At 42.7% G+C, this 22,285-nt stretch overlaps 1 protein-coding gene across 1 annotated transcript in view; it reads left to right on the forward strand.

Moving 5' to 3' along the window:
* Window positions 1-11,964, forward strand: part of TCF4 (transcription factor 4) — a 337,487-nt gene extending 325,523 nt beyond the window's left edge. The window contains exons 16-20 of the mRNA XM_080920183.1: window positions 1,451-1,586; window positions 3,469-3,631; window positions 7,109-7,338; window positions 8,049-8,198; window positions 8,429-11,964. Of these exons, the coding sequence (XP_080776309.1) occupies window positions 1,451-1,586; window positions 3,469-3,631; window positions 7,109-7,338; window positions 8,049-8,185 (666 nt within the window). The 3' untranslated portion in view covers window positions 8,186-8,198; window positions 8,429-11,964. The remainder of the gene's footprint in view (window positions 1-1,450; window positions 1,587-3,468; window positions 3,632-7,108; window positions 7,339-8,048; window positions 8,199-8,428) is intronic.
* Window positions 11,965-22,285: the final 10,321 nt, after the last annotated feature.

Raw genomic sequence — 22,285 nt, forward strand, 5'->3', positions numbered from 1 at the left:
TGTGTGTGTGTGTGTGTGTGTGTGTGTGTATGCACGCATAAGGGCCTGTGCAGTTTATAGCTTGTTTGGCTGGGTCTCATACAAAATCCTTGTGTGTTCTCAGTAAAGATATGGGAGTTTTGCTTCACATCTTTGAAAATAATTATTTAAAACATGTTGGTGGCAAAAAAAAAAAAAAAAAAAAAAAAGAAGTTATTTTTGCCTTGTATGTTTCTAGTTTTCACCAAAGAAGTAAAGGTTGATTCTCAGAAATATACATTCATGGATGAATGTTTTTTAGAGTTAGACTCGCTGTCTGGAGTAAATAGTCACTGGGTAGTGGGCTCACTAAGTTGCCACCTAGAAACACAGAGGCAAATGTGAGCGTCCCCTCGGTTTTCACATGCTTAATGGTTCTACCCCAAGGCGTGTGCCAGAGCAGCCACACTCCCGGTACCGAGGCTTCACCAACGCTGACTCCCAGCATAGGTAGTGCTTCTTCAGAGAACCCCATGGTAATCTTTCCAAACCAAGGAACCACGCTGAGCTCTCTTCAGTTTATTCTCAGAAGTGTAAAGAGTCTAAAGACACTGTAGCGTCTTTCTTAAGGTCCAAGTCCTGGGGTTGGGAGGAAGCTGGAAACATGTCCAAACATCCTTACACGGCAATGATGGCATTACTGGTGTGTTTAATAAAACCTTTATTGGTACATTTTCCGGTGTGGGAGCTTTGGCAGAAGTGGTTCCCCTTTGGATTTGGAACTAGGCAGCTGATGAAATACAGTGAACATTAATTTGGAGTGGGCTGCCAGGTTTTGGAAAACCAGGTGACATTTTATTATATGCGTACCGAGCAGGGGCTACATCCCATACTGCTACAGCTTCCGCTGTCAGAGACTTAGCTGGCATTACGGAAAATGAGAGGGAAAAAAAAAGATGGCAGGCCTGAGGATCTTATCCCCTGAAATGAAAGTCGAATGCCAAATTGAAATTCCTGTAGGATTTCCGATAGCAATGGGGGAATTGAGAAGCCCACAATTAAGCATATGGGCATTAAGATAATTGTCGGATCTGTTGGCGGACTTGATAGAAGACAGATGGGTACGAATCAGCGCGCTCCACCGCAGCACCCTGGGAGACAATTTGACGTTTTACCTGCCTGAGCTGCTCTGCCATATTTGTCACTGGATGTAAGGCATGGCATCTTACTGAGTGTTAAGTGTTGGGGTTTTTTTCGGTGGTTTTTTTCCCCCTTCTTTCTGTTTTTTTTTTTTTTTTTTTTTTTTTTTCTTTTCTGCACAGAACTGTAGGTGGATCGCAGTCCTACAGCGCCCTCTAGTGAAATGCGCTACGAGGATCTTTTCATCCCCCCATAGACTACCCTTACTGCATCAAGTCCCAGGTACCCCTGGAAAATAGCGGCTGTTCCTGCAGTCCACACTCAGCACTCTGTTCCCTTTTTCTTGTTTCAGGTTGGGGCCCACCGTGAAGATGGCGTGGCACTGAGAGGCAGCCATTCCCTCCTGCCAAACCAGGTTCCGGTTCCACAGCTTCCGGTCCAGTCTGCAACTTCCCCTGACCTGAACCCAACCCAAGACCCTTACAGAGGTAAGTCACGTCGGAAAGCAGGCTGACCTTTGGTAAACAGTCGACTTCACATTGATTTTCCTGCGTCCTTGGCAGCATTCGGAGGCCCTGGGAGAAAGCCAAGAGCCAAATTGGGTAGCAAAGTGGTAAATAATGGGAAAGGAGCTAGAATGTGGCCTGATAATTGTGTTCCTTCTGTAACTGTTACCCTCAGATGGTCTCAGTCCCATCCGAGTAGGGAACGAGACGATAGACTGGCGAGAGGAAATGTTATTTTAGCTATTTTCACATTGCAGTCATTCAGAGCCCCTAATATGGTTAGCTAGGGCCTGAAAATGAGGTTTCCAAATGGGTAGGAAGGAAATTGTTTTTGTTGTTCAAGACGGAAGGAAATGTAGGTACATTCAAAAAGGACAAAAAAAAGTGGGTTGTTGTTCGCTCTGGAGCGATCAAGCCCGTACCATGTGTCACACCGATGTTTGCACACCCACCCAGCCCCAAATACAAGGACTTGTCATGTCCCCAGGAAGTTGTGCTACAAAGACTCAACCTGGGTCCAGCTTCCTGTGCTACTTCTGGGCCAGATGAACAGTGGCCACTTTCCTACCATGGTTACAACAAACAAGATAACACTGCCTTGGGAATTCCTGTAACTAGCCTGTCGGCTGCTGACCCGTACAAATACTGACTACTTTTCATAGATACAAATGTATTGTTCATTCTCTGCCCAAGCAATAGTGAGCCCATAGCTTTTCCATTACCCTTTGTTATGCGGTTCTCAGCCTGTCGCCCAAGAGTTGAATTAAAATGCAGATTCAGATAGCATAGCAGCTGACTGTGGGTTGCTCAGGGCCTTCAAATAAATTTTCAGTCACAAGTTTTTAGAATACATAGATTATAAGAAGAAGGTCTCTGTGAGAGACATGCACCCAGCCGAGAAATAGATGACATTAAGGTCATGTTTTAAATGTAATATGAAAGCCAGAGAGTTGTTAAGAGCACTTGAAAAGGAACCATGAGAGCTAGAGATTAGCCATTGTCCCCCCTAAAACTAGCTGAGCATCCTACAGACGTTTGCAACCCTGACTCCCACAAGAGAGGACACAGGAGCGTCACCGGAGCTTGCTGCATTCTAGATAACCAAGAAGACACCAAGAGTTCCAGGTTCTAGGGAGAGATCCTGCCTCAAAGGATAGGGGATGGAAGGACACCAGATGCTCTCTTCCCTCCTCCTCTGGAGAACACGTATGCTCACAGGCACATACATGTGAGCATACACACAAACATCTAACCTGCTGAACATTGCAGGAACATGAGCCGTGGGGGAAACAGAAAACTCCAGGTTCCTCCTGTGAGCAGTGCACCCCCTTCCATAGGTCCCAGTTTTAAACGCTGATTACTCCTCAAACAGAAGAGAGGCTTAATTTCAGAATATCATTAGGGCATCTATTGAAGCCTTGACTGCACATATTTAGAGTGCTCCCTGGGAATTATATTTTAAGGACATTTTTCTATTAAATCATCGCATATGGAAAAAACTCAATATAATAGCTGATATTTACTCAGGCTCTTAATCAGAACATTGAGGTGTATGATTTTCATGATTATGATTTTCATTGCAATTAAGTTGATGTTTTGTAGACAGTGAAATTACCATCTACTCCAAAAGATTGCAAAATAGAATTTAACCTCAGAGCCGATGCAAGGGAAACTTGTTTCCACAGGTGCATTTCTGAAACTTCACCAGACAGCAGGAGGAGCGTCGAGGATCCCAGTTCAGCCGGACGGGCGGGTCCTCTGGCTGGAAGCTTTCCACGGAGGGAGGGGGGGCAGTTGCTTATGCATGGCATCCTGGACACTGCATGATCTCTCTGTTTCTTTTCTGATTTCTTTTTCCCTGTAGGGATGCCACCAGGCCTCCAGGGCCAGAGTGTGTCTTCTGGCAGCTCTGAGATCAAATCTGATGACGAGGGCGATGAGAACCTGCAAGACACAAAATCATCTGAGGACAAGAAATTAGACGACGACAAGAAGGATATCAAATCAATTACTAGGTCAAGATCTAGGTAACAGTATATGATACTGTCGCTTCATTTAATTCCTTGATTGGACTTTGATGAAGTGGACAGAACAGGAAGAAACTGCTCAGTTTTTTCCTGGCAGGTAAAGCCTCAGATGAGAGGGAAATGAAAGGCCTGTCCTAGAAGTGTTTCAGGTATCGCTTGAGATACCCGAATTCTAGTGGAACTAAAGGCCTATGAATTGACAAATTTGGACCACATGCTAATTGAGCACCAGAAAATGATTTGTGCCCGATTCAAGGGTACCTGATTTCACCTGATTCAAGAAAACAGTTTCTTGTTAAAACTGTATTCTTCAAATTTGCTCAAAGTGGGTTTTCCCTAAAATATTTCCAAAAGGGCAGATTTTAGCCATGCTAAAGAGTCAATTGCTTGTATATACAATCGTAAGGTTCTGGGTTTTGTTCTTTTTTTTTTTTTTTTTTTCCTCTGTTTCGTATCTCTAAGAAGATTCTGATTTCCCAGTTTTATCCTAAACAGGTTGCTTCATGTGAAATAAACTCTAATGTTCTTCCACATGTACACCCTCTGCTACAAACACAACCACAGGGAAATAGCTTTAAATTGTTGTTCTTAAGTATCCGCTCCCTTCCCATTCATGTGCCTCTTTAAACTTGTGTGTGGTCACCGGGTGGTTTGGAACTCCATGGCCCCCGTGCACACCCCTCCTCCCTCTGGGTTAATTTTCTTTGCAGATTACCTACTGGCACCAAGACTGCAGCTTCTTTCAAAGGTTGTGGTTCTCGGGGCCGAGGGGGAAGTTGCAGCCGCCATCTTTCCCGAATCCAATTCACACTGCCTTGCCATGTCTTTATAACTACCAAGACAAATTGCAATCTGCACCCTGCTCCTCCCTGTTAGCGCTTATGCCTTACCCTCTCTGCCATCCTTGGCGTTCCCCAATTTGTGGCCACAGTGGCAAGAAATCCTTGGGTGAGGATTTCACATCCTGAACAGCTTCTCTGTTTGCCAAGTCGGTTCTTGGTAATTTGGTGGCCATCACATAGACATGTTTGTGGGTTCTCGGAAGTTTCAGAACACTCTTCCACTTGCCACTACGTGTCTTCTTGTTAATAGTCACCCTTGTGACATTCATAACGCATGCCTCTCAGAGTCTGCAGAGAAGTGGTTCTCTTCAAATCTAGTTTAGGTCCGTGGGCAATTCATTTATGGGAGTAGCTGATTTCTAATCAGCCACTAGCCTGAAAACTTTTAGAGGACAGGTTCCCATTTTCTGGCTCCCCGCTATGTAAGGCACGATACATGGTCGGTATCTAAAAAAATATTGCTGGTCTTTTGCTCTTGGATGGCCTGAGAGAGACTCAGTAGTCATTTTTGCTTAATGGTTTTCAGGAACAGTTTAATCTCAGTCTGTATTCCCTTGCCACCAGCAGAAGTTCTGGGGGTCGGGGGTGAAGGAGAAGCCAGAGGGGAAATGAGGAAACAAAGGAAGCAGAGACAGAGGGGCTTCTGTAGGCTTCAGACAGGGCTGTCTGTCTCCCAGGGCAGCCTAGTCAGTCATTCCGTCCAGCCTTGCCTTTCATGCCCCCGCCCCCAGCGTGCCTCTTCTGTCCCAGCATCCACACATCCTCAGGTGCTCTACGGAGTCCAAGGAGGCTGCTGTTGTTTCCTCTTGGTTGGTTCTTCTGCAGGGTAGGTGGCCCTGCTTGCAGTTGGGAGGCCACCCGAGGCCTTTCTTTTCTTCTCTTTCTTCTCAGCCTATGATCTTTGTACTGAGTTTCACATGACATCATTTCCTTCAAGCTCACCCTAGACACTGAGCATGTGCAGACTCTCCGCGCCTTCCCTTCTTTTTAGTATCCAGCAGTGCACCTGCTTCTTCCCTGGGTTGGGAAAACTGGAAAACCATATACAGGAGGCTGAAGCCAAGCCCTTGACTCTCACTCTGTACCAACAACCCCCCACCCAACCCACCAAAAATAGTTCTAAATGGGTAGACACCCCTGTTGTAAAAACCCAAGAGTAGAAAGAAACACAGGCATGTGCAGGACATTTCATAACACAGGCATGGGCAGGACATTGCAAATAGGGCTTCGGGGTTCAGGGACAGTGGCACATGAAGGCTGAACCCATCCCTTTGAATCAACGTTCATTACATACACAGTGAAGAGCTAATCTTCACACGCTCCGTTCTAAGTATGAGGATTCATCATCTTGACTCTTTGAACAGTTGGGGTCTGGGGATTTTCAGTTTCTTTTCAACTTCTGTACCAATGGTTTGTCCTGGAAGTAGTCACCTCCCTATGGTCTGTCTCTGTGTGTATGTGTGCACACACTCAAACATACACATGCGCACACACACATACATGCACATGCAGAGGTGTGTGTGTGTGTGTGTGTGTGTGTGTGTGTGATATTTTCTTTTTATTTCCCTAATGCTTCTCAAGTCCAGAATCCAGAGAAGATTTTTGCTCATGGTATCTAGTGTGGAGTATTGGCTTTTAATGTGTCTTTTTGTGAGATTAAAAAAGAAAGAAAGAAAATCTCCAAACTTTCTTTTCCTTATAATAGCCCTCAAAATGTTTGAACCCCTGGCTTCAAGAATCCATCCGTGAACGATATATTTTCCAGATGGCTCATCTGCCCCTCTGTTCACCTTCCACTGCGAAGTCTCAGAGGGTCACCGTGACCATCAGAGATGGTCACATCCAGACCTTATGCATACTGAGCCCATGTTTTTGTGATGACTCACAGAGTATTTTAGTTCTAACAGCAAATCCTGCTTTGCTTTCTCTGTGGCTCACAGAGATGGTGGTCAGTTATAAAGAGGAGGTATTTGGGTTTGTATCATGTTACATAGCTGCTGCCAATTCAGGTTTTCTCGGCTTCCTTTGGAGACACCAAGCCATAATATGAAGGCCCACAGTAATTATGTTTGTTTGTTTGTTTGTTTTCCAACTTTTTATCTAATGTGTTGCGGAAATCTTCTTACGACTCAGACAAGGTTGGTAGACTGGACAGTCTGCTCTCTGATGTTTCCATTTCACACTCCTGTTGACCTGACTTGTGTTTACTGTGATTTACCAAAATCTGATTGTCAACCACTTATTTTCCATAGGTTTCAAATATCACAGCATGAAAAGAATGTAAATATTGTTTAAGCACTTTTATAAGAATAAGCTAAGCCAGGATTGCTGTCTGCATTAAGACTGAGCAGAAACGCATGAGGCCTTCATTGTCCCTCTGTGTCCCCCTGCGACAGGGCAGACAGACCCTGGCGCTGCCGGAGCCCAGTCCATCCTCTTCTGTTAGATTTGGGTAGAATTTCTGGGAGCAACCAAGTTTCCTGTGTGCATCTTCTAAAGCAATCCGAAGGTCAGATGAAGGTCAAATGGATAAAACTCTGCCAAGGATAAATATGACAAGTGTCAAAAGAAAATGAACACAGATAAGTCATTCCCCAGCACTGTTAGTAAAGGTCTCATCCCTTTTGGGTTATAGCAATAATGATGATGAGGACCTGACCCCCGAGCAGAAGGCTGAGCGCGAGAAGGAACGGAGGATGGCCAATAACGCCCGTGAGCGCCTGAGGGTCCGTGATATCAATGAGGCTTTCAAAGAGCTTGGCCGCATGGTGCAGCTCCACCTGAAGAGTGACAAGCCCCAGACCAAGCTCCTGATTCTCCACCAGGCCGTGGCTGTCATCCTCAGTCTGGAGCAGCAAGTGCGAGGTCAGCAGATTGGTGCTTATGCACCCTCCAAAGAATCGCTTGGCGGTGGGACTGTGTCAAAATCCGTCTCCTGTAGCTAAGTTGTAGGATGGTCTTCTGTCTCGTGTTCCGCTACAGCTTTCCCATCTGTGTGCACAGTCATCAGACATGATTCGCCAGCCTATTTCCATTCCTTTCGTGTGTGTGTGTGTGTGTGTGTGTGTGTGTGTGTGTGCGCGCGCGCGCGTGTGCGCGCGCTCACTGAGACCTGAGTCTTTCCCTTTAGAGTAGGGCTGGCTATCCAGTGAGTGCTAAAAATCTGCCGGTCTCTGTCTTGACAATGCTGAGTAAGAAGCTTGCCAGCACACCTGACTTTTTCAGTGGGTGCTCGGTAACTGAACTCAGTGCGGACACAGTAACCCCTCCTACTGGAACTGTTGTTCTTGTTTCGATGGAGTCTCTGCTTCTGTAACTCAGCCTAGCCTAAACCGCTGTAGCACAGCGGAACCTTACCTTTACAAGTTGCCCGGCTCAGCCCCTGGCGCGCAGGGATGTCAGGCCTGAGCCTTTGTGCCCGCCTGCCTGCGGTGGTGAGGATTCTGCATGCGGTGCATGGCACCCGGTAGCGCACCTTGTCTCACTGCTGCCCTTTTGGCCTGAGCAGAGGAGCTCCTCTCTCCCCTCTGTGGAGCCCTGCGCTGACTGGACGCCTGTGCTTTCACACCCCACAGAAAGGAATCTGAACCCGAAAGCTGCCTGTCTGAAGAGAAGGGAGGAAGAGAAGGTGTCCTCGGAGCCTCCCCCGCTCTCCTTGGCTGGCCCGCACCCTGGGATGGGAGACGCAGCGAATCACATGGGACAGATGTGAAAGGGTACGCTGGGTGAGCTTTCCACCATTGTTGCTAGCTTTCCACCATTGCTGTCCCATAGTTCTCAGCGGCACTTGAGCCACAAAAAAAAAAAAAAAAAAAAAAACCCAGGTTTTTCCCACATTAGCCAATTATTTTAACTTCTTTTAAAAAAAAAAAATACAAAAAGGGGGCTTTAAAAATAATAAATTATTTTCTATCGCTATATTAATCCCTTTTTTTTTCTTCTTTCCCTTTCTCAGGTCCAAGTTGCCACCTTGCTTCATTAAAACAAGAGACCACTTTCTTAACAGCTGTATTATCCTAAACCCACATAAACACTGCTCCTTAACCCCGTTTTTTTTTGTAATATAAGACAAGTCTGAGTAGTTATGAATCGCAGACGCAAGAGGTTTCAGCATTCCCAATTATCAAAAAACAGAAAAAAACAAACAAAAAAAATGAATGAAAGAAAGAAAGAAAATGCAACTTGAGGGACGACTTCTTTAACATATCACTCTGAATGTGCGAAGCGGTATGTACAGGCTGAGACACAGCCCAGGGACTGAATGGCAATCCTTCCACACTGTGGAGCAATGCATTTGTGCCTAAACTTCTTTTGGAAAAAAAAAATATAATTAATTTGTAAGTCTGAAAAAAAAAACATATTTAATTTAAAAAAAATTGTAAACTTGCAATAATGAAAAAAAGTGTACTTCTGAAGAAAACGACATGAACGTTTTTGTTGGTATTCAAGTCAGCTAGTGTTTCTAATTACCGGATATTGAATAGGGGAAGCCCGGCTGCCCTCGTAACAAAACCAGCAAACGTCCTGATGGCAAGAAAATGATGACATTAGCCATTCCTTAGGGTAGGAGGGACAGATGGATGTTATAGACCTATGACAAATATATATATAAATATATATATAAATATATATTAAAAATTTAGTGACTATGGTAAGCTTTTGTTCATTTGTTTCAGACTTTTTTCTCCTGTAAAAAAAAATAGTACTGATTAACTTTTTTAAAAGAAAGATTTTACTGTAAATATGGATTTTTTTTTTTGTCTGATTTTTGTCCCTTCCCCTGGTTTGTTATAGTAACCTGTAGTGCCGACTCTGCTTCCGGAGGGGCAGTGCAGGAAGAAATGCTGACCCTGACGTTGCTTCTCATTCATAAATAGTAGAAAGATGTTTCTCCAGTCTTTTGGGAACACAGGACTTAAAAGTCACATCATGTGTAGAAATTACATGCAGCATTGCCCAGGCAAGGCAAAAAAGAGTTTGTCTGGCTTGTGGCGCTGCCCTTGTTTCCCTCTCCTGGGATTTTCAGAGGTACACGGTTAGAATGCTACAATGTTACCACTGTGCCTTCCAATGTTTATATCATCGGAACATAACATAATCAAAGTGGCTGTGATTTAACAAAACGATTCAAGTGTTACCTACCTGTGTAGCCGAAGTAGTGTGCAGTGAGACGTTTCTGAATACATGGTCAGATTTTTTTGGAAAAAATTTTTTAAAAAATTAAAAAAAAAGTCAAGTTCAAAAATTGTCAAATGAGAAAATTGCAAGGAGTGTGACAGAGCTGATTGATTTTGTTGCTTTCTTGATTTTTTTTTCAAAATGGGTTTACTAAAAATAGATGACTTACCTGCCTCCTCCTTCGTCTGAAAAAAAAAAAAAAAGATGCCAACCAATCACGCAGCATTATAACAAGCCTTATAAGCCCTAAAGCATTAAGTTGCACTTTGGTGAGGAGGGGTAGCGCAGTATTCTCTCTGGCCAGTATGAGTGAAGTTTATACTTAACATTTGATAGAAACATAGATCAAACTGTGGCACAGCAACTCATCAGATAGCTAGCGTTGACTCTGGGCACAATTGAACCAATTCCCATCCTAAATCTTTCCAACAATTGACTTTGGTGTGTAGTGCAGTGAACACACAGTACTACTGCTTAAGCATTTGTCAGCATCCTTTTGTCTCTGACTCGGTTCTATTTTGACAGCCACACAACCTTGGCATGTATTAAGAAAAAAAAAATCCCTGTTGAAGTAGTTTTTCCACCTATGAGCACTGAGTAAATGCCGTAATTCTATGGAAGTGGTCTAAATGCCCCATTTGTTGTCCTGTACTTCCAGTTACATAGTGACAAAACACATCTGTAAATTTTATGCAACCAATGGCAAACCTATCATTATTTTGAAGCTGTGTATGTAAAAGTTATATTTTTACATGTAGACTCTTGTTATTATGTGTTTTAATACATTGTATCAGGTTTTTTTGTTTTTTTTAACTGTGTGGTTTTTAAAAGTCATTTAAATGAAATAGTGAGCTACAAGAATCTGAAATTTATGTTCATTTCTGAAAATGTAAGAACAAATAAGATAGTTACCAAGTGGTCACCTTTTACAAACCCATAAACATTTTGATTAGCTGTGTGTATGTGTGTGTGCGCGCTCGATTGTGTGTGTGTATGTGTGTGTGTGTGTGTGTGTGTGTTGAAAACTGTAAATATGTTCAGTAGCGATAAAACTAAAATGCTTTGTTTTGTTGAGAAGTTCCTAAAATGTGGAGGTGGATTGAAAATGTAGGGGAATAGCAGAAATCAGACTTTATGAAAAGTTCTTCGGGGCCTTTCCTGTGAAAGGGTGGAACATAGGTGCTCCAAGAAGGGAAAGGAAGATAATAAGTTCCCCTCCTCCCTGGACAATGGAAAGCATGTGTACGTGGTCTCTCACCATGTTAAAGATTTGCTTTCCGTGATACATTCTACACTCACTTTGTATAGTCTACCAAGGCGGGTATCCCAGGAACAATATTATTATATAGGAAGCAGGTATACTCTGATCACATTCAGGAGACGTGTATAGAAGAGAATATGGTGTTTACTCTTTAGGGAACTGGAAATACTCCCTGCATCAATGTACATCTTCAGAGTGGCACTTTTGATACACATTATCATAAAGGTGCTGACTAAAGTGAAATTAAAGTTTTTCAAATCTGTAAACAAAGCAAAAAATTAAATTACAGTCATTTGATTGTTTTTTTTTTCAATTGGTGCTTTTATATTTTGTTCTCACTCAGACAGAGAAAAAAACTGCAATTTCTTGTTCACCAGCTTTGATGTATTCATTACTTGGTAATGTAATACAGCTATTGTCAAATTCCTTTTGGAAATCAACAGAAGACTCCCCAAAGGCCAGCAGCAGCTGCTGGCTACTTTCTGCTCAGTGCAGAAACATGATCTGACCCTCTCTGTCATAATCGGGTTGTATCTCCAGTTTTAAAAAGAAGGAGAAAGGGAATGTGGCCGTTTTAATGTGGTTTTTTTTTTTCTTGTTGTTATTTTGTAATTATCAAACCCAGGTAAGATATTGGTATTCCTGCACTGGATTTTTGAAAGAAACTTAGCAGAAGACAGGATTAAAATACTCTACAAGCATTTCATAAGTGTTCATAACTATAGTAGACATATATGATGACGGTAATGTATAGGTTCAGGATCGGTTTAAGAGATTCAGACTTTGAAAACAACTTGGAACAGTTGATCCACCTCCACATTCAAGTAATTTATGAATATGCAGAATTAGGGATCTGTCCATCTAGGAGTTGTTACCCATTTGTCTTCTGTGTGGCTGCGAGGAACACTAACGCTTTGACAACTGTCAGTTCACCCAGTGGTACAACCGATACTGATTCAGTCTTCCGATTCCTGTTTTTATTTTGTCTTTCCACTTTTTTTTCTATCTCTTGATTTTATTGTTATTGTTATTATTATTATTATTTGTGATCTTTGTTTTGATGAGGGGTTGGGAAGTGGGAGGGAGTCTAGGGGTTGAGAGGATTTTGTTGGGTTTTCTTTTTTTTTTTTTCATCTTTGCATCCAACGGGCAGAATATGGTCTGTGTCCAAAACGGAACTTAAGTCAGGAAGGAAACCATTCAGCATAAACAAGCACAACATGTAGTCTGCTGGCTGACTGGAAGCAAAAATAAATTAATAAATAAGTAATAATAATAAAAAAAAAACAACACATACGGAGGTGAAGATAAAATGTGCTGGATTCCAAGACAATGGGGCACCAAGGCCTGTGGGCCTCCTCTTGGTTTTGCTTTGGTTTTGTTTGTTTTCTTTAGAGATGTTTTTTCTCATGGGACTTGAAGTGACTCATCTCTGTGCAGTGCTGGTTTCGCCATATACTCATTTCAAGTATTATAGACATATGTAATGGTGAAATATATGAACTGTGGCCTTTTTCATTCTTGTTACTTGTGATGCAATTAAGTGAAGATAAGAAAAAAAAAAAGCAGAGATTTACCATGTATCAGTGCCTGGCTTTTTGTTATAAAGCTTCGTCTGTCTAGTGCTCTTTTTGCTATAAAAATAGACTGTAGTACACCCTAGTAGGAAAAAAAAAACTAAATTTAAAAATAAAAAAATATATTTGGCTTATTTTTCGCAGGAGCGATCCTTTTATACCATGGATATTACAAAAAAAAAATTGTCAGATTCTGAATATTTCTTCTTTGTAGATTTTTGGAATCATTATGAGTAAAAGTTTGTTACTTTATTTTACTATTTAAAAGATGTTATTTTACCACGTGTTGCTGAGATGAAACTGTATGGTATAGCTTCTGTTTGTTTTTGTTTTCAGGTTTTTGTTTGTTTGTTTGTTCTTGGTTGTAGGTCGCAGTATGGACTTTTCTTTGTTTTTTGTTGTTTTGTTTTGTTTTTTTTCGACTGTACGCATAGCTGCAGCATTAAAAACTTAAAAAAAACTGTTCAAAAAAAAAGAAAAAAAAGGGAAAACGTTTTAAAAAAAAGATAAACAGTTACACCTTGTTTTCAATGTGTGGCTGAGTGCCTCGATTTTTCATGTTTTTGGTGTATTTCTGATTTGTAGAAGTGTCCAAACAGGTTGTGTGCTGGACTTCCTTCAAGAGGCAAACAACCCAGCTTGGTCTAGGCCATGACCTGTTCCCATCTGTAGTTACTCGATGAAGTCATGTACATGACCGTTCTGTAGCAATAAATGTGCCATTTTTATAAACTGTCTCTGACACTCTTTCCTTCACTGCTCGTCCCCACAGCCCCTTCTGTAAGGCCGCAGCCACTTCCTGTGTCCTGAGTGTTCGAGGTACTGGCAGTTGAACAAAACATTAAAAAAAAAAATCATAAAGACAAAATTGAAAGGCAAAGCCCATGTTTCCTCAAGAAGAGATGCCCCTTAATGAAAACGGAACAGGATGCATGCAAAACCCAAAGAAAGCTGTCTAGAGGATTAACTAATTGAAGGATTGTGATTAATGCTCGTGTAACACTGAAGCTATGCACTAAGTCCTGAACTGCGCCCATGTTCGGGGTTGTTTTGTGCGGCCGGCTGCTGAGTCTCAGCAGCCCAAACCTCCTGGATCTGTTGGTCGGCTCTCTAGCAGAACATTCTCAGCTAGACCTTTTCAATCAAAACAAATCTAAGTGGAACTCCAGGATGATTTTATTTTGTATCGCTTGTCAAAGGCCTATTGTTATTTGCAATCATATGCTAGTATATTGTATGGATGCTGTGGTAAGCTCTACCCACCACTCCAAACCCTGGTTGGTACTGTTGACTATTATCCCAGATGTAAACAACCAGAGAAATACTATTTTTTTTTCCTAGCTTGTAAAAACTGATGTGTGTCACCTGTGGGAGGGAAAACCTGTACAGATTCAAATTATACAGTGTTATGTACTGTTAATATTTTTGAAGAACGGACATCAGCCTACTTTACAGAACCTGAGGGCTGCTCGGCCTTGTGCTGTAAAGATGTAACGTGGCTTATACAACAAAAGAAAGCCTGTGGCACAGGAGGTCTTAATGGAATGTTTTAACTGGGAATGTGGGATTGGGGGATGTCTCCAATATTGCTCTTGTAATCTTTCTCATGGGATGTAGTGATTAGTTATCTGGAAGATGTTGTGATACCATTTGGTTAACATGTAAAGTGTCCTCCACAGCCAAATGTTGGGCGTTCGTTTCTTTTTTTCCCCACTGTTTCCTTTCGTTTGGACTGTTTGCAGATATTTAAATTTTATGAAATTTCCAGATATTTTGGTTAAGAAGCCCTTTAACCTTCTAAATGATTTGAGATGTTATGTTCTTACTGTGTGTTTTAAAATATATAGACATATATAAAAGAGCCACAAGCATTTAGACTTTTAGTATTATATTTCATCATATAATTCCTAAAATACTAAGAAAGGGGAGATGAACAAGATACCTGTCTGGTGTCTCATATCATCCATTAACACTAGATTCGATTTCAGAGGACACATGCCACAGTACATGAATTTAGACTCTGAACAGAACTTGGTTTGCCCAGGAAGGTATAATACTCACATGTTGACAAGATCCCTCAAAAATGTAGGACAGAAGATAAAATCAGGCACCAGTTTTTAGCCCTACAATTTGACTCATTCATGTAAAGCCAAGTGAAATGTCTATGCTAGGCTTTAATTGCAGGCCACCTTTCTCTCTCCTAACAGCCTAAGAACCATCACATATGGCCTTCAAGGGAGAGCTCAAAAGCAGCCAGCTACCACCCTGCTTGTTGGGCATCCCAGGACCCCACACTTACCTTACATTGTGAACCGTCTCCTCTGCCAGCTAGATCTCATATCCCATAAGTGTGCCCCTGCCTCAGACTGGTCACAGACCCAGGTTTACACTAGCCGGTGCCAACGATGTCAAGAAACATGGCTCATGTAGAAAAGATTACATAGGGAAGTCGATCCCAAATCACCTCGGTATTTGATTAAACAAACTCGCAGCAAGTAAAATAGACACGTCTTGAGAAGAGAAATGTCTGATGTCACTGACGACCAGCCTGTGGGGGCACCATTGCAGTGCTGGAAGAATGGTGGGTGCTACGAGCTTACACCAGTTAAAACAGCTAGACATACATCCACTTGCCAGGGATGTGAACTACCAATTAAGATGATGGCATTTACCCTCAAGCACAGCATGTGCCCGATGGCTTAGCCCCACCCCACCCCCCAGCTCCACCATGGAACAGTGTGTACCGTTAGTTGCTCTTGTATATTAAGACCGACTTAGGGGTATTTTGATAGCATAAGAAACCACTGTACAAGAAAAACACAAGAATTATCACATTGCAGGGACACATGTTCACAGAGTACAAGTTAAAAAAAAAAAGTGGTGTAAAATAACCAAAACTTACAAAAGTCATGAAACCAACCCCAGTGCCCTTGGCTGAGCCTAACCAGAACTGGACTGCTGTCTGGCTTTTCTGAGTTTTTTTTTTTTTTTAAGACCCTTTGTATTGCAGAAAATAATATGGTCCTCATCCACAACTGTTACACTATATTTAGAAGTCAAATAGCTTTGGCGTTGGCAGGAACCCACATGCTTCTGGCAGGAAACAGATACTAGCCAAGAGCAAAGTGCAAATGCCCATGCAGAATCAGACCTGCAGGTTTGAGATTTCCTACAAACACCATCCCCTGTTGAGAAACCTTTACTCTTTGAACACACAGGCAGGCACACACACACACACACAAACACACATTCACAAGACAGCATAGTGAAGCATATGGGAACTTGAGATTTAGAAGGAATTACATTACTTTGCTTAGCCTTTTTTGTCTAACTCACAGGACCATGTTCTAGGCCTTAGAGCTTAAACAAGAAACCAGTGTCCTGGCTTCGGGCCCAGTTGTCTCTGTACAGGGCCATCTAGTGAAGGGCTGGCTCTGTCCCACATCAGGTTCACAAAGGTTTATCTTTTCTCCTTTCCTTCATTCTTCCATGGCTTTTCTCAGCAGAGTCCCTAAACTCCTGAACGTCTCCTCTTCCACCCTAGTCTGCACATTGTTGACATATTACCAGACAGTAAAATACTTCTGTTACCAGAGGTCCATCAAAGTCAGTTTCTTTTGCTCTGGCCTACTTTTAGAAAGGAGAATCAAGCAAAATAGCTTGTTCTTTGACAATGAATTTTAAATGAAGAATAGTCCCCAGAGTAGCATATAACATCCTATGATATTTTTGCCCATCTTCCTCTAAGGGTAAAGTCTTAAATGACCATCATGGCTTTATCCTGACCAAGGCATCAGTAAATATCAGTGCCTTCTTTGAACTTCACTAGAGCTCCTGTTCTCTTTCTACCAGAAGGCCCCGAACCACCATAGTTCAACCCTTTTAGATTTGGGATGGTGGTGCTGGCAGTTTAGGTGTACTTTGTGGATCTGGACCTCGAGGTCTTTTCCAGTTGCATCGACACACTGCCTAACCAAATTCTAGCACAAAATACACCTCTTTTCATCACCTTTTCTTCTCTCTTTAATGAAAGGCATCAGGTCAATAAAAGCTGGGACAATAGAGGGAAGATGCATAGTGACTGAATTGAACAGGGAGTGACATTTGTCCATCACAGCATTCATTTTGGATGCTAATTGCTTCAAGGCTCTGGGAGAGTTAGAAAACAGTCCTTATCTGAAGGAAGGTGATAGAGAGGCAACAGGAACATCTCAGGATTGGTGGAAACATTGAAAGGCCATCAAACCATACTATAGTGCACTGACAAGAGGCACTGAGGTAGGTTCCGAAGAAGACAGGGCCATTTTAAAAGTGACCAAGTGTGGGACACCTTTTGATGGAAGGGGAGGTGTTCTGAATTTAAAACAATGTGGTTTCGCCTGTGTCATCTAAAGCAAGGCTTGTGGAAAGATGAGAGTAGTTTAAACCAAGATGTCAGTGCAGAAAAACCTTGACATGGGTCTTACTTCTCCATCACCAAAGATACTTTAAACCCTTGTACTGCCTCTATGGTAGACAGACTATTTGGGGCTCTCAGTGCACGGCTTTGTAGGTGAAGAGAACTAGACATGTAAGGTCTCTCACTGATCTGAAGCAGAAGCTAAGCCAGCAGTAATACTATTCACAGACCAATGGATCCAGAACTCAAGACCATGGCCAACCTGAAAGTGATTCTAGTTACCTGACTCTGCCCTCAGGTAGCACCCCATAGGTCAATGAAGGGGTCACTTTTACCTTCCAGAAACTCACAGACCAAGAGCATGCACGTGACTTAAAAATAGATAATACAATTAATGAGACTGTGTAGACCAAACCTAAGTAAGCTAGCAGGAAACTGGTGGATGAACGATACGATTGGAGGTAGCATGAGAGTAGAACCATCCAATATGACCGCCAAACATGAGAAGAAACTACAGTAAATTAAGTGCAGAGAACATTCTAGGTGATGGTAGAGATAGGGCTGTGGGTGAGACAGGTATCTGGAGAGAATACACAAAGCAAAGAGGCCAAAAAAAAAAAAAAAAAAAAAAAAAAAAAAAAAAAAAAAAAAAAAAAAAAACATGTTATGAAGAGATCATGTAAGGTGGGGCAAAAAAAAAAAAGTATTTTTATTTTTTATCAAGCTTTGTTCCAAAAACCATTTAACTTCAAGTTCACACTGACAACAGAGCAATCATGGAAGAGACACTTTATCTTCTTCTCTGTGTCACAAATACAATTTTACTGACTCTAAGAATTGGTCTCACCATGTACACTTTAAAGACAGAAAGAGAGGAACAGGTGCCTTGGGTCTGCAGTTACATGGGCAACAGAAACAAAGGCCATCGTAAGCGGACTGGGAGAGTTCTTGGCTGTTCAGTGGAAGAAATCCCTGACTTGAATTAAAACATGTCTTCTGACCTTCCTAATCCAGAATATGGTACCACTTGTGGGGCTGCAGGCCACCACTGCCTCCCTGATGATATTCCCCTTCTTCAAAACTAGCTTCTGCAGGCTCCCTTCCAACCAGACAGCTCAGCACCCCAAAGCCTGCCAGTCCCCAGGCCTTTGTTCAGGCCCCAGTTTTTTTTCCCCCATTCTCTCTTCACACACATCTTTTCCATTGTCTGGTGTCTGCCTGTGATCATCTGGTCCAATTAAAAGAAAAACAAAAACAGGAGAATACCATCTGGGATTCATAGTTTGAACCTGTATCAAAACCCCTGACTGGTACCAAAATGACAGCAAGTTTGGTACCCAAAGTAGCTGAGCTGCTCCTACAAAAGAAGTGAAGCACACAGGTATAAGCAAGAGGTAACAGCTACATCTTGTTGAGGTAGCCACAGGACTTCCTAACCCATTTCGAGTTCTTGTGCCATCCAATCCACAAAACTCTGTTAGCTGGCAATGGTGACCACTCCCATGTCACAGATGAAGGTATAAAAGCCGAGGTGAGTTGTTAAGCAAACACCAGTCAAGATGATTGGGATTCAAGCCTTCTGACTCTTAGAAATAAGGCCTACATTTTCTGGGTCCCAAGGATGGTAGTAGCATGAATAACTGACATGTCCTCACAGCCGCGTGAGGAGGCTTACAGAGAGAAGCACACTGGCCAGAGACATTACACCACGCTTCCCAGAGGACACCAGCAGTAAACATCCCGGAGGAGACTTGAAAGTCATACACACACTGAACTCTCCCACATTGCCTTCCACTGGGAAAATGAAGGAAAGATAAATATGAACACAGGTGTCACAGGCTCTAGCCCAAGGGCACTTTCATCTTCAAACAAACCCACGAGGAGTCAATTTTTTTTGACCCAGTCTACAGACAGACACCAGGCAATGAGGAGCGTCCATTCTGCCGTCTTGGAGAGCAGTTTGGAAGCTCCAGGGTTGGGAATGATCTGAGGGCACACAGCTAATGGTCTACCCTGGATGAACAGCAGGCTTCTCTCAGCTTGTATGAGAAACTTTCCAGGAGAACCTTTGATTTGGGGGTGCATTATTACCCTACTACACAAGGCCACTGCAGCCTGTCTTAGATCAAATCCTTCTCTCCTGAAACCTCTGCTGCACACATGCTGATTGGGGCTTCCAACAGTTAGGATTTAAGAAAGAGGGATGTTGGGGTGGTGGGTGAGAGGAACATGTCTCAGAAGTAAAATGGATAGACACACTCCCGGGCAGATTTTGGATGGACTAGGAGAAGCTCAGTCCTGAAAGAATGGAATGGAGGAAGAGAAGTAGAGGAGAATCCACCTGTGGTGTAGGTGAAGGTAGACATTGGAGACCCCTAGCGCTTCACCTTAGAAAAATACATCTGCCTTTTCCTGCTAGGAAAACAGCACTCCCTGTCTTTTCTGGGGCCCCTTTGGAGTCAGCCACTTTTTAAAAGAAGAAAAGATAAAATTAGCTTAACCCAGTATCAGGACAAGCTTATTGAAATGAAATCGTCCTCAAGGTGACCTATCAGAAGATACCCCTGTTTACAGTCCCATGTGGCTTCATGACAAGCACACATATTAATAATATGCTAGTATGTTCAGCTTAGGCATATGGAGATCATCCAAAGTTGCATAAGAGTCCATGTGCCCATCAGGGTTATGATCTGTTCCATCCCCACGCATGGCACTGACTCCACCTAAACCCCAAAAAGGACCTGGAAAGAATGCTGGGCTTGTGGGCCACACACTTGCTTGATCACTTCCATTCTGTAGGGGACACTGTTCAGGTTTATTCTCACGTTTAAGGAATTTATACCTTGGTTCCATTAGTCTCTGACCAAGTCACTGTTTGAGACATAAACCAAAAGAGCCCCTGGTGACACATGCAAAACAGAGACATCAGTGGGTGTATGGGCACAAGCCAAACAGCAGAGAATTCACAAAACAGCAACCCAACCGACATTGCAGTTCCTAAATGAAATTCCCCAGAGGTAAAGTAAGAACAGCACAATGTACTTTGGGACCTTGCGGCTCCTATTCTGAAAATATTGGCTTCACAGTTGAGACCACTGAGTAAATGAGGCAAGTATTGTGCAAAGAATGGAAGTCATTGAGTCTGGACTGTCCTGTGGATGATGGAGAATCTTCGAGAACACTGGCAGAGAAAGGGAATTGGCAGGTCTATAAATATCATTCATAAGTGGAGAGGAAGCACACACGTGTGTGTGTGTGTGTGTGTGTGTGTGTGTGTGTGTGTGTGTGTGTGTGTGTTTCTGTAAGGGCACATGTCTGTCCTGTCACGAATGAGGCTCCCAGGTGTTCTTGCACTGACTTGTGACCCAGAACCTGGGCTTAGCCCTGATGGAGGACAATCTACCAGCTGATCTAAGAACGCTGCTCCAGAGATCAAATATTAAAGAAGAGTTCTCAGAATATGTCCAGGGTTTTCTCAGATGGATTCTGTGTTCTGATTGGATGTAAAGCATAAATAATTTATTTCCAGAGGGCGGGACCATGAGTAGTCCACTGTTTTCTATAGCAAAAGAGCTGCTAAATTTATCCCTTGCAGATATTTGTAGCAGTGTGCTAATGGAAAGTTCCAGGTGGCCAACCTGTTACTGATATTTAAATCAAAATAAGGATAGTGGGTGCATTGGTTGTTTCTAATTGTGCTGAAGAACTTGGCAATAACAAAAATGGTGAATTTAGAAGCATGAGATTCCCTGCTCACTGTCTCCATAAAAGAGCTGAAAACTGCTTCCCCATCAAGAATTCTCCTGGCTGGAGAGATGGCTCAGCGGTTAAGAGCACTGACTACTCGTCCAGAGGTCCTGGATTCGATTCCCAGCAACCACATGGTGGCTCACAACCATCTGTAATGGAATCCATTGCCTCTTCTGGTGTGTTTAAATACATCTACAGGCTCCACTGTATTCATATAAATAAAAATAAGTAAATCTTTAAAAGAATAGAATTCTCCTGGAATAGCCAAATTTTTTTTAAAGACAAAAAAAAAAAAAAAACCAAAAAAACTAAATCTACAGGTAAGGCCATTGCAACAGTAACAGGCTCTCCAGCCCCCAGGCAGGTGTCTCCTGTGTTAAGCTAAGCACATAGCTGGGAAGTACTAGAACCCTAAAGATTGAATGTGAATGTGAGCTTGGTGAGCATTGGGACATTTGGTAAAACTAAATGCATTACCCTGATGTCCTGCCAAGCTCCCCATGGCACTACAAGTAACCCTTCCATCTGTGCATGAAGACCTTCAGGCCTACTTGAGAAAAGCTGCTGTCACAGCACCGCTGGGCCCCAAAACCTGTCCCTGCAGCAGGTTTCCCTTCCAGGCACAACCAGACTTATGGTCCAGTGGATGCTGGAGGGGTGATGTCTAAAATACTACTCATGAACGGGAAAAAACATACTCCAAAACAACTGCATACTTCTGCCAAGCTCTAGCGATAGAAATCTGGGGAACATGTGTGGGAGTGGATCTTACGGGTGTAGAATCAAGAAAGAAGAAATAGTAATTGGATCCAGCCAAACTAATTGATATGGACTTACTCACCAACCAGAGACTCCAAATTGAATGTTTTCAGCTGGGGGGTTTCAAATGGTTCTAATAATTTGCTTTGTTTGGCGAGAATACGGACCCAAAGTAGCTCAACTCTAAGTGAAGAGGAAATGCTAGAACTTTCTGATGTCTCACAAAGCACAGACCATGTGCCAAGGGAAATCGGAGTGCTGGGGTGTATTAATCTCATGACTTCATTCACTGAGAGGCGTTCGGGAGAGAATGACCTTCACAATGATGTTGGAAAAGGAACTCCTAGGAGTCCAGGTATCCTGAGTCCGGATGGCAGGATTAGGGGTGGCAGAGATAACATGTTGTAAGGACTTGGAGAGACAAAGCAATACTACCTATAACCTGACTCAGGAAAGGATAGCATTAGATAATTGATCACCATGTCCCTGCTTGGAGCATGAAGGAACACTTGCTAGATTCTTACCTGGCCTCTGCAAAGAATTGAAGTCATGGGCCAGGCATGGTGCACACTTCTTGAATCCTAACACTAGGGAGGAAGAAGCTAATGGATCTCTGTGAGTTTGAGGCCAGCCTTGACTGCCCTACTGAGTTCAAGGACAGCCAGGGTTATGTGCCAAACAAACAAAAAGAATCAAATGCAGAGTGTAGTTGCCAGAACTATTCTATCTTTCTAGCTGGTTTTCAGATCCCAACAGTCCAATTGTTCATAGCCTCTTCAGTGACAGAAGGGTACAGCGCCAAAAGTAATGCTCAAACTTCCACAAAAAATGTGTGGCCATGTACCAGGGTAATCAGGCACTGGGAAACACAATCCTATATCTCCAAAT

This window comes from Micromys minutus, assembly GCF_963924665.1.
Source record: "Micromys minutus genome assembly, chromosome: 8".
In the NCBI taxonomy this organism is placed as follows: Eukaryota; Metazoa; Chordata; class Mammalia; order Rodentia; family Muridae; genus Micromys; species Micromys minutus.